The sequence below is a fragment of the Mugil cephalus genome, chromosome 22 (assembly GCF_022458985.1).
Source record: "Mugil cephalus isolate CIBA_MC_2020 chromosome 22, CIBA_Mcephalus_1.1, whole genome shotgun sequence".
NCBI lineage: Eukaryota > Metazoa > Chordata > Actinopteri > Mugiliformes > Mugilidae > Mugil > Mugil cephalus.
Genome location: NC_061791.1, coordinates 9,334,731 through 9,353,674, shown reverse-complemented (window position 1 = coordinate 9,353,674; position 18,944 = coordinate 9,334,731). Strand labels below are relative to the sequence as shown.

The window sequence follows — 18,944 nt, the reverse complement described above, 5'->3', positions numbered from 1 at the left end:
GCTACAGCAAAAGCACTAGTTATATCTAATTATTCCAACTATGTTTAAGACATGTTTAATAATCAATGTGAATGCTCAGAGGAGTTAAATTGCTGCCATTACATCAGGCTGAGTGAATTTCCAGTTAGATAGTTAGATATTAAACTCGTCCTTGCTTTATGAATGGCTGTAGTGTACTTCTGCTGATTTACATCCTGTCTCCACTGCAGCATCAATCCCCCAAAACAGCCCCTCGGCGACAAAGACGTGTCTGTTGACGGCCATATCGTCGGGGAAATCCAAAAGGAGACGGCACCAGACGCAAAAACAGAAAGCCTTGATTTTTGAAAGTTTATCAAAAGAATACACAGTAATAATCATGTATAAAACATAGAAAACAGAATGAAAAACAATAATAAAATATACTTTCTTTTTTCTCATCTAAGTAGCATGTAATAAATTGCAGTCCTTTCTGTTTTGTCATGCACTCCACACGCGGTGTGTTCAGTCCTCGTCGTTAACTGCATCTATCTTCTGAATTACACCCAAGAGACTGTCAAAAAAAAAAAAAAAAACATCACGGTGCAAGAGAACGCCAAATCAGCTCCACTTTTCTTTTCTTTTCTTTTCTTTTTTTGGTGGCTCCTTAACAAGTCGCGCGACATTATGAGATGAAGAGGTGCACTCTGGGTGAACGCATGTCCCTTAGTGTGGCTTCATTAAGGCAGATACAGCACATTAATCTCACTAATGGAGGGTTCGCTCGCCTCGCTGTCACTCGAAGGTCACGTAGCCGGACGAGCAGCTTGTTTAAACAGCCGCGGCGTGTCGAGGCGGCTGCGACCGGCGAGCCTCATTAACCTGTGCAGGTGTCTGGTGGAACAAGTAACAGCTACACAGAGATAAACGGGGAGAATGCTCTGGTCAGTTTTAACTTGATTTTAAACAGAAGGTTTTTGTGAAACCGTCTCCTGAAGCTTGCTGCAAAATAACTTTGATACTAACGTTTTCAGATTTACACAATTCCTTCTCTACTTCTGCGATTTACGCCAGACTTTTCTTGCATTCCTGTTGCAAAGACAGTCGTGATGCCAGGATCTCTCGCGCACGGTTAAAAGTTCTTTAAAACAGAAACAGCGACATGCGTCCAGATTTCTGGGATGGAGTTTCATGTGGTCCAAGCTGCGTCTTGGGTTTTCTCCGAGTCTCTTTTAAATAACAATCAAGAGTTGTGTGTTTATTTATTATTTAATTATATATTTATTTCATTTCTTCATGTCACACTATCGAATGTGTCCCCCTTTTTTTCTGGATCCACCTCCATGTTTGTTCCTCGGTTTTGTTTGCTCTTTCCTTCTCCTTTCTTGGGGATTGTGAACAGGATGTTGTACGTGGAACCAGAAGGTGATGATTTAGGGTAGGGCGGGCTTTTTCTTTTTTTTTTTTGTCTTGATGTGAAACGATTTATGGCTTGAGAAGAAGGAGAAAATTGGACTTTTGTCTCATCTCGAACCGAACCCCCGAACAATCATCTTCTAATCATCCCCCCCCCCCCCCTCCATCACCTCCATCGCTTCCTTCCCTCTCCAGTGTTCACGTCTCCTCCTTCTGCCGCCGCCGCGCTATTTACACACAAACTGGTCCACGAGGCTCGTGCAGCGTTTGCACTTGACGTAGCAGCACCAGTGGAACTTGCAGTGGCAGCGCTCGTGCTTGTAGGTCTTGAACTGGTCGTAGCCTCTGCCGCAGCACATCAGCTCGCAGCCGTCCATGCCCTCCGAGGTTTTGTTGCAGAGCCGCCCCTGCGTGCCCAGAGAGCCCGTGGTCTCGTTGCGGAGGCAGTAGTCCGGGCTGGGGTCGATGTAGACCATGTCCTCGGGGGTCGGGGTGTTGAAGCGCTTGTCCAGCAGCTCCAGCTTTCCCTGGTGGAACAAGGGCAGAGTGAGTTGGTGTCATTTTTAAAAAAAGGGGGTTCCTGCTCAACATGTCAACATGAAATTAAACAAATGCATGCACTGTGACTTCAGTACCTTGCGTCCGATTCGCATGGCTGCTGCGCTGTCGTATTTCTCTTTCAGGGATTCTCCAACGGTCCTGAAGTCGGCCAGCTGCAGCCAGCAGGTCTTCAAGCTGCAGGAGCCCGAGACTCCATGACACTTACAAGCCACGCTGGCGAGCTTATATACCGCCTGTTGGAGTGAGATGAAAGAATAGTAAAATGTTATATTATAGTAAAAGACATTTTTACACTTAGCTGCAACTGCATGCAACGTGCTTTCTCTTTCCTTTATCTAATATCTGTCACGCTGCTCTTTTTGTTTAGTGTTTTCTTTTTCTATTTCTTGGCGAGAAGCCAGTCACATCAAAGCCAAAGTAAAAATAATCAGTGAGCCTAAAATAAACACCGTGATAACACATGACTGGATGTCACCCCCAGAACACAAGTTCACAACCTTGTGATGCTGTAGATTGATATTTTCTGGAGCTCTGCTGCCACCTAGTGGTGAAAGGTTGTACCTACACTTCCCAATTTAGAAACGTGTATGGTGCACAAATCCTCAAGTTAAATACACTCACTTGCCATTTCATTAGGTACACTAGTGAAAGCAAATGTATTTTAATATAACAGTCCTGTACTGCACACTTCATGGCTGGTTTTATGCAGTATAATTCAATAGTATAACAAACCACAGCCTCCGAAAGGAAACAGTTGAATCAACAGTTATTTTAAACACACGCTGAATACTGTGACTTTCATGAGGCTAACATTTGGTGCAGGACTGTTACATTAAAATGCATTTGGTTTCACTTCTTTACCTGCAAGTGAGTGTAATTTAACACTTAATTCAAATAAAGTTATGTATATATGATGGTATTTTTTTTAGGTACAAGCTGCCAGGTTAAAATTAAAGATGAGACACCGAATCCCACTTTCCAAACTTATCTCCACCCGCCAATAAATCTGACCAGATGTTTTCTGTCCGAATTGTGCGTTTTTCTATTACAACGTGCGGTGAAACAGATAAACTAAAAGGGGAAAGTTAAAAATGAAAAAAAGCAAAGAAAAACAAAGATTATTGCCCCTCGTGCCCTCGGGCTCCACCAAAGTAAAACAAACAGCTGACTCAGAATAGCCAACCGGAGGAAATGTGGCGTTATTGTATAAATTCTTTAAATATAGACCTTTTTTTTTTTCCACACAGTTGCTATATGGAAAGCTTTAGGGAGAAGCGAAACTTGACCAATGGTCAGATTCAGGCGCTCAACACTCCTGAGTGATTATTGTTGAACCAAGGAACAGGATAAACTGAGCCTAAATCAAGAAATTATGCACATATGCATCAGCTAAATCAGGGGTCTTCAATGTTTATCAGGCCAATAACCCCCAAACTGATGGAGAGATTAAATAAGGACCCACTTCCTACTGTATGTGTCCTATATTAAACTCAGTGGATTAGACCATGTTGTCCATCTTGATTGATTCATAATTAAAAACACTGTTGAACACCTTCCACCCCTGCTCCCTTGATTGCATAATAAAAGATCATTCCTGTAACTTAATACAGTCTATTGGTTAAAAGTAATTTCACGAGAAGTTATAAGAACTCAAAAAGAGAAAAGGAAATTGTTGCATTGATTTTCTTTGTTGAGTGGCACTGAGACTCAGGGAATTAAAATACAGAGTCATCAGGTCAATTTTATTAAGTTAGTCAGAAACTAGTTCAATGCCAAGTGATGCAGAAATATCAGTTTAGACTATGTAAGTTGATCTTAGTCAAGTGAATGCATCAAATACTGTTTGTAACGTAAAATTTTAATCTAAATCAATAAAATACATGTATATATTATTTTGTATTGTGACAATGCATTTTACTCATTCAGCTCCAAGTGCTGACAGAAAGATAACGTCTTCTACCTCCATTTATTCCTTTACCCAAATATATTGGATTCATGTTAATGTGTATTTAAAGAAATTTTAATTTGTGGGGGGGAAATAATATATATACATATATATATGAAATGTCTAATCAACCAAAGATTTTGTGTCTTGTTGATATTTATTAAAATATCAACATAATCCTCTATTGGAATTTCTGGAATATTTTCTCTGTAAAAGCTTCACAATGTCCTCAGCGAACCAGGAAATCTGGGGCAATAATGTGAAAACAAACATTTCCTGCTCTTTTTCATGGTCATTTTCCAAAATAAAATTCAAAATGCTTTCAAAGTTAGTATGTAAAGCTGCATGTTAAAACAAATACCCAATTTATGGTCCTGACCACAGTGACCTTAAGGGGGAGCTCTTCATCCCTGCAGCTTTAACAGCATTTAATGAACACACAAACATTCACCGTTGTTGTGTTTGCACCAATACTGCTCACACATCTTCCAACGCATCTTCTCAATCTGAATTAATTACCCCCATGATTCTTAATTTCCTCCTCTCTGACTCACTCGGCCCGGGACACAAATGAAACCCGTCGCCCGGTCTCCTCGCGTTGCCTGATCTCAATTACCTCTTCACCTCTGTTAACCCCCGTGTCCCAAACACCCGCGACCCCCACCTTCCACCCCTGCTCCCTTGTCCTCTACTTTACTACCCAGCAGGCATAGCACTCGGCACCCTCCAATCCTGCGACTCGACCCCCGTGACCCCCCCTCCTCCCTCAGACAGACACACAGGGGGGACAATGACAATGTTGTGGCCGAGTGAAGTAGCTTCTGTTTTTGATATTTTCTCACATTTTACAGCTTTATGAATTTACTGCTCCGGAGCAACGGCTAACAGACAGTTTGGGTTTATGATGCTTAAGTTTAATGGAAGGAAATGCTTCTATTTCACGACTGCTTGCGGTTAAACGAGCGTCCGTGTTCACCGAGGTTCCCGGCTGTGCCGTTTATGAGATGTTAGGTTTATAAGGAAATTGGAGATGCAACATTTTGAACGTAATTTATCACATGATATGGATTTTAAGGAGGAAAAATGGAGTGGAATTCTCGAGTGACGATATATCTTCTCTCTCTCTTCTGCTTTATATTTGCAGTTATTTTTGTGATCTTTAAGTTGAGCCTCAGTGTTTCCATAAAAACTCTTTATATTCCATGCTACACCTCACGCTGTCAATGCAAAACACGCGTGTGTGTGTGTGTGTGTGTGTTCACCATCATACTGAGTTATTTGGTACGTCACGCCTGCTGGGCACAGTGACACTGGACCTGATGCACACACACACACACACACACATGTTCGTAAGGCTATCTTTGTGAGGACACTCATTGACATAATGCATTCCCTAACCCCTTACCCTAACCATGACATAACTGTAACCTTTACCCTAAAACTGAGTTTTAACCCTCAAACAGCCTCATTTTGCACAAATGTCCTCAATCTGATGGTGTGAAACTTAAACTGGTCCTCAGAAAGATATCTGTACAAGTACACACACACACACACACACACATATATACACATACATATATATATATATATATATATATACATCTACGGCTCCTAACCCCTAACCCTGTCTGAGCAAAACCTATTGTGCCTGATACAGGGACCGTGTCTCCACCACGGATGATTGAACCTGTGTGTGTGTGTGTGTGTGTGTGTGTGTGTGTGTGTGTGTGTTTAGACAGAGAGAGTCAAAAACAGAAAGAGGAGAAAGAATTAGAGAACAGAGCCCACCCTTTGTGACAGGATGAGCAATGAATGAGGGACTGAGGCAAAACATTTTCCTGCTTCATCTCCTTCGTGTTAAATGAATAATATTAAAAATCTTTTTTTCGCAATTGTTTTACCCACGGTTATCGACTGATACGGCTTAAACAAAATGAGATGAGATCGTTATATTGAAACAAAACATGCAGACATATTTTAAGCTACATTTCCACCAGCAGACTACTTCTCTGATCCTAAACTACAAAAATTAGGGAAATTAAACTGCACACATTGCGTAGGTCTCCCTTGTGTCTCCAAAACAGTTGTGGCTAACAGGAGAATGAACATGGGTCATCTGAGGGGGGCCACAGCTGCACATCAACCTCCATCCCAGTAGGTGGTGGTAACAACAACAAAGATAAAATCATATAAAACTATAATGAGTGACGCGGCAGCATTAATAAACGTGGAGGAGATTCATGCCATGCTGCTGTTAATTATTTATTTGCTACTTTGCAAACGGGGTCACTGAGTCTGTAAAAGAGGTGAGCCGCAGGAGCAAATTCTAAAGTGCACACAAATCAAAAATAACAGGGACTCTCTCAGAGATAAAATCATTTCCCCAGATATTAACTCAGAGCCCCATTCTCTGCGTGGTACCTCCAAAGGTGCCGTGAATCCTCTCCTTCTGTGTGCACAGACCATGTAGTGAGTCTTCTGTTTGTAACACTTACAATACATGAAAACTTAATGAAAATCTAATGTAATTTCAGCAGCTATTTAGTTAAATCAAATAGAGGCTGTGCTGTGCATGACTTTGTGCACGTGCAACTTGTGATAAGATTGATGCACTAAAGCTACTCTTTTATTTTCTAATGACTGATGTACTAAAACATTAAGACAGGGCGGTTTTTGCAACAAAGCGACCCACAAGTTGAGGGATTGGTTAAAACCTTCAGCAGAGGATCTGTTTTTGCCCTCAGACGGGGAATGTACATCCAGCTTGTTTTAGTGTCTGTATAACGAGCACCGCCTCATTTGATTTGTGTGAAACGGAGACAGTGGACCTCGGTGGCTGCATATATGTGTGTGTGTGCGTGTGTGTGTGTGCGTGTGTGTATTTGTGTGTAAGTCTTTGAGAGTCGCAGGAGTGTGACGGGGGTCCATCCCTCACCCTGCGTCTCTGTCTCCAGACGCTTGTGCACACAGACGGCCCGAGTTGTCCGCCGTTCACACAAATCAAATGGAGCTGAGCGCGGACACACACACACACACACACACACACACTTGGATACAAACACACACACGGTGGCACGCCCCTGTCACCTCTACAAAAGCCCTGCAGTTTGCCTTGTTCAACCAAGCAAGACAAATCCTGCTTAGGACAAACCAGCGTGTCCACGGAAGAAAGACGGAAAGAAGGGATGGGGAGAAGAAGAGAAACTGTCTTCCACTCCTCCGTTTCCCTCTTCTCCTCTCTTCCGTTTCGGTGGACACACAACAATGAAGGCAAAGGATCAAACAGGACACGGGCGAAAAAGTCATTCAAAAAATGTGTGTGTGTGTGTGCGTTAATACAAAGCTGCAGCAGTAGATCTTTCCCTCATACACTCTCCTATAACCCCAACGGGACCCTCAGCAGAAACACAACCTCTCCAGACCCTCACCTTTGACCTCTGACACGCACACACAGGCACACACAAAACTAGGCTCACTGTCTCTCACACAAATCAAATACTGTGCACACACAGACGGGGACACACTCACACATACACATGCAGCGTCTCTGTCTTGTAAACAGCTTCTCTAACTGAAGATAAACACACCGTCCTCGTCCAGCGTGTACAAGAAAGGGCAAATGGACCTTTTACGAGGAAGGTGTGTGTCTGCGCGCATGTGTGTGTGTGTGTGTCCGCGTACGGCCGAGTCAAAGGTGAGAGGTTTCTTTTAGTGCTCCCTACCTGAGAGCATTCCCAAACAACTCCCATTTGTGGATGGAATTTTAGCAAAACAGCAAAGTGTGTTTCTATTCGTGTCTAATTTCTGCAGGTTTCAATCTAAAATCATACATTTGCAAAGGTTATTGTCGTCTGTGTTGGTGAATTTATGTGCCTGTGTGTTACTCCGGTGGAATGCGCACTGACCTGGCGACCTAGCCAGACTCCAAGGGCGTTAGCGGCTATACCATTTGGACCCTCCCAATAAATAACCTACACACACGCCCACACAAATACTGCCAGGTCAGGCAATCGGGGGCCGCCTAAACTTAACACACACATTCCTAACAGACGTACAGATATACAGCGCCGTTAAGAAGAAGAAAAGATAAACACATTTCCGTCGGTAAACTTCCTCAACTCCTCAACTTGCGAATGCGTGTTTTGGTGACTCATACCTGTCTCCCTGCTTCGTTGTTGTGCAGGTTCATGAGCGTCCGGGCGTGCTCGGGCGACCCGCGGGGGTAGTTCTTCTCCCTCTCCCTGGCGTCCACGAACTCCCGGGCGAACCTGTAGCCGTAGTGCACGTTGTCGCCGCAGCCGCCCCACAGCCAGTCGCGCGGCAGGTCGCGGGGCCGCGCCGTGCGGCTGCACCCGCAGGTGGAAAGCTCGCCCTCGCGGCACGCCCGGCTGATGGCGTTGACCACGCCGGCGGCGCTGATGGCGTAGGTGAAGGCTGTCTCCCTGGAGCCTGGTGAGAAAAAAGACATCTTTAGCTGTAGTTTCTAATCGCTCGGGGTTTTCGCTGCGTGTTTGTGCATTCACCGACAGGAAACGTGGCTAGCTGCACAGGTTGAACCCCCCCCGCCCCACCTCCCTCCTCTCTCTCACACACAGCTAACAGCCCCACACCCTGCAGGACCTAACAATGGACAATAGATGTGAGTCCAGGCTCTAACCTCATACCTGGTTAAGCTCAACAGCTTTAAATACCAGCTCAGTGATGCATACAACATGTGCTGCTTTTAATGAGGTAAACATATCGGTTTCTCCAGCAGATCAGCTTCACCGTGTAGCTGGCCTCTGGGCATACCTGTCCTAGACCTGGCCGGTCAACCCTAATGTTGAAGGGTCATTTCACACAGATTACACCATCAGATTTCTTTATAGTAGCATATAACATGCAGATGTTTGGGAAATCAGTTTCCCAGCTCCATTTTTCCCATTTTTTCTTCCTTCCAAACTACTTCCTCATATATACTGATCGTGCGGATTACCCAGTTGTTAATTCTCCTAATTCTCCCTAAACGCACCATTTTTTTTTTATCAAAGTAAAGGCTGAAATGTCAGATGAGGACATCCTAAAAACCTCACTGAGTCAAACATACACTTCTGCATCACCAGACAGCCCTACGGACAACTGAGTGTACATGTTTCTTTGTGTAATTTGAAATAAGTGCCCCCTCCTTTTTAAACAGATCAGATCTGGGGCTAATGAGCCTGAAACACTATGTGCAATCATCCCAGTGCAGGCAGATGGTCAGGTATCCAGACCGGTCCGTATTACGGCTTCCTGCTCACCCTGTAGACTAACACCACTTTAAAGAGCGGAATACACAACGCAGCCTGCGCTCTCTGCATTAATACACAAAGAAGGAAAAAGGGAACAAGGACGACGGGCTGACAGGTAGGAGGTTAAGTACTCTGAAACTCCAGCATTTACATGTGAATGACGAACAGCTTTGCAGGTTTTTCCTGGTTCACACTTTCTTTAGAGACTGTTAGTTTTGATTGGAATTATATGGGTAATGTGCTCTAGTGACCATCATTATATTTTTGAGGACGCTTTAAGTCTTATATTCCAATAAGAACCAGTCTCACAGAAACACAAATCAGATTTAAATAAAGATTTAAATCAATGGGGATGCCTTTACACATTTCTGAACTCTAATCCAAAAATAACCCCATAATAGTCCATTAATTCCACATTATACTCTCTTGAAAAAAACATTAGGTGCACTAGTGAAAACAAATGTATTCTTATATAACACTAAATGCACTGAATCTCTCTTCCTGGCTCAGTCAGGCCAGTTTATGTTGCTCAGTCATTGTAGAGGACGTAGTTTGAGGTGCTGTGAAACTGGACTGAGTTAAAACCAGAAGTGTTTCTGCTATTTAGCCCAGTCCAATGATGAAATTGTCAAAAAAATAAACTCTCTCAGCGATTTTAAATGAATGCTGAAAACTTTAAGATTAGTGTACCTAATGAACTGGAAAGTGGTGTGTTTATTGAGACAAACTTTGATTTTATTTTTGTCTTTTATAATTTACATCATAGAATATCAATAACAATCCTGTAATGTTCCAACTTTATTTGATTTTTGTTATTTTATTTAAATTATTTTAAGAAATCTTGATGCCATTTTATTTTATTTATACTAAAACTGCTCTTAAAATTTTTTGCCGCCCTATAATAAAGTACAGTAGTACAGGGCTCTTCTATATTGCACGATTGTAGTGTGCTGCAATCAACACCAGCCAGACAGAGGCACAGGTACGTATGCAAAACTGAGGCGTTTGAGCCATTCATCCAAGGTTTAAGAAGCGCTTTCCCAGTTCATATTATGCAGCCGGATAAAGAGACGGAGAGAAGGAAGAGAGAGGGGACGAGTGGTTTATGAGACTGCGGAGCCTAGACTTCAAATAGCAGGTCCGGATCTGCCGGCTCGGTGTCAGCTCATCGGCGCATTTCAAAAGGAGAGCCGCAGGACAATGGACCGACTAACACCTCCATATAAACCTGGAGATAGACCGACTGTCAATAGAGAGACGAGGCAGAGAGGGACGGAGACAGAGAAAGAGCAGCAAACACCTCGTCTGACTGCCTGCAGCGGATTTGACACTTACTTGTTGATGAGACGTTTCCCACATCGCCTGCTGGGAATTTGACGCGTAAGATATTGATCCAGGATCGAAGCTCACGGATTTTTATTAAAATACTCAATATGTGGCCGGGTACGAGTTTTTATTTATATATTTTATATAAGCACATCTAAGTTTTGATCCCTACCATTTCGTCTGCACTATATCGCGTGTTGGCATTCGCTTCACTGCGCTTGCGCAAAGTGGGAGGCGAACTAGTTAAATCTTCTTTCTTTCTTTCTTTCTTTCTTTTCAAACAACTTTTCGTAATATTTCATGCGAAATGAATATCTGAAAATAAATGTTACACATAATAAACACTGTAATCCCATATCTTAACGTATGTTAAACCAAATAAAATAACACATCAAATCCAAAGTTTAACCAACTATACTACCTTCAACTCCAGAATGACTATATTTAAAACATCTTGGATGATTGGACATAGAATTTAAACTAGAGAAGACGCCGCTCTGATACTGCTGAGGTTCTAGTCCACGTTATATGACGAACCACAGTCTGTATGTTTTCTTTTTCCTTTTGGCATGTCACCATCTGACTTTACCATTATTTACCTGACTGGATGCTGACTTTGTTCAGGTCTCCTCTACCATTTAACCAAAGAGAAAATACCTATGTGGTGCATTTCAGCCTGTCATTTGACTCAACTCTAACATGTAACTCCCCAGTTTACATGACCTGCCCAAAAGCCGGCCGTGCAGTCTCGAGATCCTTTATTGCACTGACAATTAAAATAAAAACACCAAAATAAAACAATGAAATGGGGGTAGTTGCTGCAGACATGTAGTGAGAACTGCAGCTCAAAGTTTCCAGACATTTCTTGCTGTTTTTCCACTATTTCCTTCAAATTTAACCAGAATTTCTAAGATTGGTCACTTATCTCTGCCTTGCAACAGAGATAATGCTGGTTATGCTGACATACAAAATAAGCACATATAAAAAAATCATGTATGAAAAACACCCAGTCAAAAGTGCAATCCAGAACAAATCATAACACACACTGACTGGCTTTCTTTTTAGACAGAATACACCGTTGTGCCTTTTCAGAGCTCGTAAACTTACCAATCTGCATAACCCGTCCAAACACAGATGTGTTGTCCACGGTGCTGCAGTTCCACCTCCTCTGTCTGAACTGGTACTGGCACTCCTTGATGCCCGTCTTGGCTCCGTCTCCGATGTAGGTCATGTGGTCCTGGTAAAGCTGGCACAGCTTCCTCTGACCCTGCAGAAGACACGGCAGTGGCAGAGGAGAGATTAGCAGAGATTAGTTGGTTAATGGCTGGATACTTTATTTGGCATCCCTGCAGGGAACCCCCCCATACCCCACCTTTATCTGACCGGTATCCTACTCACAGGTATAGAAAGGGAACTCACTCAGCCCAGAGATGTGTCTATTTCTAACAGAGTGCTGCCTTACCTGGGAGAGGCCGGTCAGCTGACTGCAGAGAGGCTGTGCTCCGATGATGTACATCTCTGGCCGCTGGATTGGGGTGAGACCCAGTGACCTGAGAGACAGAGGTCATATTAAATAAGAATTTACACTAACGTGATATATCTGTCCAGGTCAAAGAGAGAGGCAGAACAGATTCATTTTCTGTGATCTATGAATGGAGGGTGGCAGAGGGGACGATAAAATCGAAGACCGAGGCCAGTAAAATTGAGATAAATTGGGGAACATCTAGTCACTTTTCTTTCCTTTCCAATCAAATAAGTGTAAAGATTGTCCACGTACAAAGATTAAATCTGTGCTACCAAGTCATCCTAAGTAATATAAATAGATTTTTGTCTATGCTTCTTCTTGAGCTATAAATTGTCTGTCCTAATGATGCATAAATAGTTAGATTATAAACAAGTGTCTACCCCTCACATTTCGCCCTGGATAGTTGATGATGTATAATACCCCATCAACTCATAGCCAAAAACCTGACGGACAGGTGAACTCCTGCAGCATCTCCCCACAAGCCAGCATTCACCCTCTGATGAGTCAAGCAGTAGTTTGTGTTAAGTCAAGAACTAGTGTGGCTAATTGACGGCCCCGTAGCGCAGCGGCAGCAACGCGCCATGCGATGCCATTTGGGACTCGGCCAGGGTAAATATTGTGACAGGGCCTTCACATTTGTTCCATTCTCTGTTAGTGCCCTACCACACGACTGGAACATCGCTGCACGACGTAAAACTAACCCCCAAAACACACACACACACAGACGCAGGAGGTAGTACAAAGTGAAGCCTCGGCTCAAATGTTTCCATTTGCCATCTTATCGGTAAAATACAATACGGACTGTGCGTAAAATCCACATGTTAAGCTCCTTCATAGCAAGGAAATTACTTTAATTAAAAGCACAAACCTTTTCAAAACGTATTTTTTGTTCCATTCGTCCTCTTTCCACCAAGTGTTGGCCACAATTCACACACGTTTTTACTAATCAATGCACCAGCAAAGTGATCAATCGGTTACTCACCACCATGAGTTGGCATCCACCACCAGCAGTTGGGAGCTGCAGGCGAGGAAGGCGGCTGCCAGCAGCAGATGTCGAACGGCACCGGTTCTTCTTCTCCGGACAGTCCTGTTGTCCATGGTAAGCCTCGTCACCGACACACAGCCAGTGTCCTGGAAAGTGCTCTGCTGTGGAGACATCGGTCACAAATGAGGAGGCGTCCTGCTCGGTCTTGGATGGTTTGGGGCCTCAATCCTCTTCCTTTTTGCCTCCTTTCCTCTCAGTCTTTAGTATTATTTAGCAATTTAGTATATTACAAATAGATGCCATTAAAAATATTGTTTGTAATCCGAGGACAGCTTCTGTGCGGATGAGTTTATAACCAATCTGAAATTATAGCAGCATGTTTTCAAAAAAAAATCAAGGAATCCGGTTTACTCGTTAAAATCCCACGACAAATTTGTGCGTAAAGTTGTTTGGCATAAGTTGGATTTTAAGCAAACAGCAAAGAAATGTGCCCCTCTGCTTCAATATCTTAAAAAAAATGTAATGAAATAAAACAAAGCTTAGTGTGCGGTCCGGGTATTGTCTTGAGAAAAGCATTAACAAGGAGATTAAAACACTAATAAATTGAACAGCTAGGCGAATGATCGTTGCCCTTCCTGTCCCCTCACGGCCACTCCGCCACTACTATCTCACTCGCTCTCTTTCTCTGGTATACACTCCTCCTCCTCTTCTCACCCTGACTTCACATCACAAACCCCCCTGCTCCCCTCTCCCTCTTGCGCACGCGTGTGTGCGTGTGTGTGTGTGTGTTCGTACGAGCAGATCAGATCAACATTTAAGGCTGAATCAAGACTACACACACCTGTGATGTTGGTGACCTTGTGTTCCTAAACATTTTATACTGTCTTGGCATCGGTCCCAAAATACTGCAGTTATTACTTGTTCCACCTCCCTAGTCAGTGGTCAGTAAAGTGTGTAAAGTTGGGACAGGGCGATGTTGTAACAAAAGAAAAACAGTGAGGGGTTCGTCTGGCACGTTTATAGAATGAGTGATGGGGGCTGAACATTTTGCAAAACCTCAACTAACCTCAAATGAAGTTCACGTGGGTCAGATTCCTTTTATTAGCTGAAGTGAATAACTTGTTTGTATAAAAGGTGAGCGCTTCAAAATCGCCTAATCCTCTCCTCTTTGGTGTGCGAAAATAAAAGGCAACACACCACAGCCCCGCCTTCAACGCACACACGCGCACATTTACGCACAGACACACGCGCGCGCGCGTGCTCATGTAGACGGTCAGGAGTCCCGGACTAAAGAAAAGGCGTGTTGAAGCGAGCTCTCCTCAATTCATAACCCGGTCAAAGACAAACTGCGACTGGGTCGGTGGGCGGTGAACCTGCAGAGGGACAGGCTCTTTGATCTGACTCAGTGCTTCTCAAAAGAGTGCGTCCACCACCAAAGGTGGGCAAAAGGAAGACAAAACTGTGAACCCCCTAAATTCTGGATAAAGTACTCTAAGCATTCTACAAACACTTATTAGTTTCATAAGTTTTATTGGACAAATAACAAAACAAAAAGTCACAGGGAGAGTCACAAAAATCTGCGAAATGTCACAACATTTTGGCACACATTTAGCTTTGCAATGCTATTATTTTATACAAGAGAAACGCCACAATTTGCTATGGAGCACTTCCCCCAGGCCTATATTTCTTTCCTCCTTTCTATGTATGAATAACACAAATAATTTGTCTTTTATCGTCCATATCTTCCGTGCGTAAAAACCCCGCTTTAAATGTTTAGTTTTTAGCATTTCATTGAGTTTAAATACACTCTCTCATAACAAACGTTACTATAAACTGTCTTCCACAGCCTTGAACGTCTAGCTTTTCTTTTTATAGGATCTCATTCACTCACAGTGGAGCCACAGAGAGTCGGATGTCACTCGTCTCTGCATGATAATAGGCCCGCAGCGAACAGAGGCCACGCACCTTTCATCTCCTAAGCGTCCCCACCACACACAGACACACAGACAGACTCTCGGCTCTGAAGTGATCTAACTGGATGCCTTCAATATACATCTAACAGATATTCTGGTGTGTCTTGTGCGCTTGGCAGGGTATTGGGTCAAAGTCTGATTGAGGACCTGAAACGCTTTAACTTATCCGAGCTATCTCTCAATAAGTAAATGCGAGAATGAATAATATATATATATATATTTTCTTTCCATTTTACTATTATTAGTGTTAATTTCACTTGCAACCATCGTTTCAGTCTGAAGGCGATGATTTTAAAGTGTCACTGTGCCATACGCAGAAGAGGTCACCATGACAACAGCGACACCAAGTGGAGAAACACAGGTATTGAGCTGCTTTTCCTCATAAGGCTCCAAATTTAAATCTGTCACATAATAGTTATTCTAAAAATGTACCAATTCATTGTAATTTAATTATTGGTTAAAAAACAGCTTATACTACAGAAATAGTAATGAAAATGAGTGAATCAGACTTTTTTTTATAGTTTTCATAGAAATGAGAAGGCAAGACACAACAAAATATGTCATCTAACAACCCCCCTCCACCAGCCTAATAACTAAATTAGACGCTACGCACAAGATAAAAATCAAGACATGACTCATAGCATTTCGCAATGTTTATAAGAGGTTAATTTAGGTTTATGGGGTCATTTAGAGTGAGATGGACTTGAATAATTACCAGAGAAGTGGAAGAGAATGGAGGAATTAAGTGAAACGTCTCCGTCTACACTTGTCATATCTGTCTAATCATTGAAAGACCCAGGCACCTCATTAAACCTCTCATGCAGTGTACAGTATATGAAAGGGTGGCTGGCTTTAAGTCTGAGGGAACTGTTTGGAAATTATTTTGGTGAGGAGCCAAGTAGAGCAAGAAAGTGTGTCAATGAGAAATTGGAAATAGAAAAAAAAAACTTGCTTCCAGAAGGTAAATCATGTGGGACAAACCTAGAGCATATGAATCAAGGTAGCCGGAGACGGTTTGCATCTGTGTCAGGGCTAATTTTAGATTTTCGTGTGATCTTGGTTTTGAATTTTATCCAAAGACTTAAAACCTAACATAGGATCAATTCTTGTAGAAAGCCTGTCCTTTTTAGTTCTATTTATTTAATAAATCGCTGCATTATGTTTATTGTATACATACTGACCGGCCATAACATTATGACCAGCGTGTCTTGTTAGCGTGGGACTTCGTAGGATTTTATCCTCAAAGCTGAGGTCAGAAACAGGGGAAACGGACAACTGGCTTCGATGAGGACCAAGTTGTGATCCCGGTTGTTCCTGGTCGGCGATGGTCGGTACCAATCAAAAATGGTCCAAGGAAGGAAACACTGTCAACAGGCAACAAAATCCTAGGAGGAAAAATCTTACAATTTGCAGGACTTAAAGTTTCTCTAACATGAGTCTTGGTACTAGATACTGCAGCACACCTTCAGTGGTTTAATGGACTACATGTATCAACAGGTCAAGGCTGTATTGACAACAAAAGGGGGATGTTATTTTTCACCAAGAGTATTGAGGATGGGAGAGTCTGACTACTGTGCAGAGTCTTCTTCATCACATCCCAAAGATTCTCAATGGTTCTCTAAGGTCTGGACTCTGTGGTGGCCAATCCATATGTGAAAATGACGCCTGATGCATTTGAGGCCCATGAATCCTGGCACTGTCATCTTGGAGTATACCTGTACCATCAGGGAAGTAAACATCCATTGATGTAAAAACCTGGTCATTCAGTATATTCAGGTAGTCAGCTGACCTCATTCTTTGGGCTCATAAAGACAGTATAATGAGAGACCGGGACACAGCAATGACTTTTCACACACCATTCACTAGCAGCTAATCTACATGGGACTGCAGCTCCACCTACTGCCACTCTGCTGCACAGTCTTTTCCATTAATGACCAGCTTTGTCTCAAGCTATTTCTATCATAAAGTGGGTTTTATGTGTTGTTTTGTAGCTGGAAAGCTGCATCTGTAGTTTAGCTGCTTAAAAGACAATTTTAAATAAATAGATATCTAGTCTTGAGAATTTAAGTAAATACTCATATTGACTGTGTTACCATTTAAGGAAATGAAGAAAAACAGACCAGCGCTCTTTTTTAGGATCTAGAGCTTTTTAAAAATGCAAAAAATAAAAAAAATCTAAGACTGGACTAATTATCTATGACAGATGTGGGGGTTTACAGCCAACTTGTGATGCTCCCGTTGAAACACAAGGAGGAGCAGTTCAGCCATAAATCTCAGTAACTGCAGCTGAGCGAGCGGGGAGTGAAATGAAGCAGGGTGGGGTGAGGGCACGGTGACAAAACTCGGACAAAGTGAGTAAAGAAAGGAGAAGGAGGGAGAATAGAGGGGGTGAAAGAGAGAGGGAGTGTCCAAGTAATGGATACAGAGAGAGAGAGAGAAAGAGAAAGAGGGGGTGGTGGTGGGGGGGGACTTGTCCCTGGAGGATATGAGCAATAGCCATGCAACAGGGAGCAATGCCTGAGAAAGTCGGCAGCTCCTCTCTGGATTAACAACAGCCTCACTTTTTATTGCCTACAGTGCCAGACTGGAGAAGCAGCCAGCCTCTCTCCTGCAGGGGAACCAGCTGCAGTCGGCTGATGGTCGTCTGAGCCGATCCCCTGGAAGAGGCTCAAGCCAAAACGCTAAATATTAATTTAAAAAAAAAAAGTCATTTTGCAAATACTTTGCTTACCAGTTCAAATAAATGGGAGAATACATATAACGCACTAAAACCCTGCGGTTCAGGCTTCGTCTCAGCTTGGGGGAAACACACGCCCCCAAAAACCAGCCCCGAGTCCTTTTAGGGTGCATGTTTAGATTTTATAGAAGTCTTACAAACTGTGTCAAAGTTAATGGGCTTGTTGCTCCCAAAGGATGTGGCACGTAACGGCTAAACCCGAGGCTCCTCGACACGAGACGAGTGAATGGACCGGCGGTGCATCCGGGTGCACTCTCTGTGACTTTGATGCAAAAAAAAAAAAACTTCAATAATCAGTTTCCTTCAGATCTGGAGGAAGTCTTCAGATTTTTAACTAGATGCGTCGAAAATAATTTCAAAACATGCATAAATAATCTCCCTTTGCAAATTAAAAAGTAAAAACAGTCCAGATTCTGAAATAAATGCATTCTGTCGCTTTATTGATATTATTGTCGTTGATTTATCGCTGTTTAAGAAACATTTTGGTGCGGCAACTGTCAATATGCAATAATTTAATACGTGTGCAATGCATCTTAAAGACTCTTCTTGTAAAACTTCAAATAGGATCTTGGTGCTTGAGTGAAGTTACTTTCCACTGCTGCTTGATCAACTATTAATATGAATGAATATGTACTAATTTAACTACACCCGTACCCGTGTGACAACGTCTCTTGGATTATCTTTTTTTCTGCTACTTTAACAAGGAGGTCATGTAACACTGACCCTGTAGAGACCTGCGGGGACCTGGGGTTTCAACAACAATATAGCAATGCAGATGTTAAAGGAGATTCAACCACCGAACTAGTCTTTGTGTTTGTGTAGTCACTGTTCTATGAACGTGCTATGAATAAAAAAACCCTTTAACGAATTAAGCCTTATTCATTTAATGCATTATTTTATTAATCTACTCATTCTGTTGTGCCATCAGTGGTAGAAAATAAATAGGTACATATACTCAGTGTACATATTTGAGGTTTACAGCTTTACAGCTATGCTCAACCTTATCTGAGAGGCCAACAACTCTACTTTCTGCTGCACAGCGTTTGTTTGACGGCTCTAGTTGCTTTTCAGATAATAATTGGATGATCATTAAAGATTAAACCAGCCTCTTCCAACCTCACAAACAGCAGCGTGCAGTCAGGGTCACATTTTAAAAAGACCACGAGTTGTTAAACAGGGATTTTCCCTCTGAACCTCTCCCACGGTTTCATTTCAATAAATGTTTAAACGGGGAAATTTCTCACCGAA

At 42.6% G+C, this 18,944-nt stretch overlaps 1 protein-coding gene across 2 annotated transcripts in view; it reads right to left on the bottom strand.

The window, feature by feature from the left end:
- Window positions 1-316: 316 nt before the first annotated feature.
- wnt5b (wingless-type MMTV integration site family, member 5b) overlaps window positions 317-18,944 on the bottom strand; it is an 80,508-nt gene continuing 61,880 nt past the window's right edge. The window contains exons 3-8 of one of the 2 annotated variants that reach the window (XM_047575230.1): window positions 12,984-13,147; window positions 11,939-12,026; window positions 11,584-11,743; window positions 8,037-8,329; window positions 2,010-2,168; window positions 317-1,901 (exon numbers count right to left, since the gene is read on the bottom strand). In XM_047575230.1, the coding sequence (XP_047431186.1) occupies window positions 1,602-1,901; window positions 2,010-2,168; window positions 8,037-8,329; window positions 11,584-11,743; window positions 11,939-12,026; window positions 12,984-13,099 (1,116 nt within the window). In that variant the 5' untranslated portion in view covers window positions 13,100-13,147 and the 3' untranslated portion in view covers window positions 317-1,601. Of the gene's footprint in view, window positions 1,902-2,009; window positions 2,169-8,036; window positions 8,330-11,583; window positions 11,744-11,938; window positions 12,027-12,983; window positions 13,665-18,944 lie in introns of those variants that run through there. The other variant, XM_047575229.1, reaches the window with a different exon arrangement.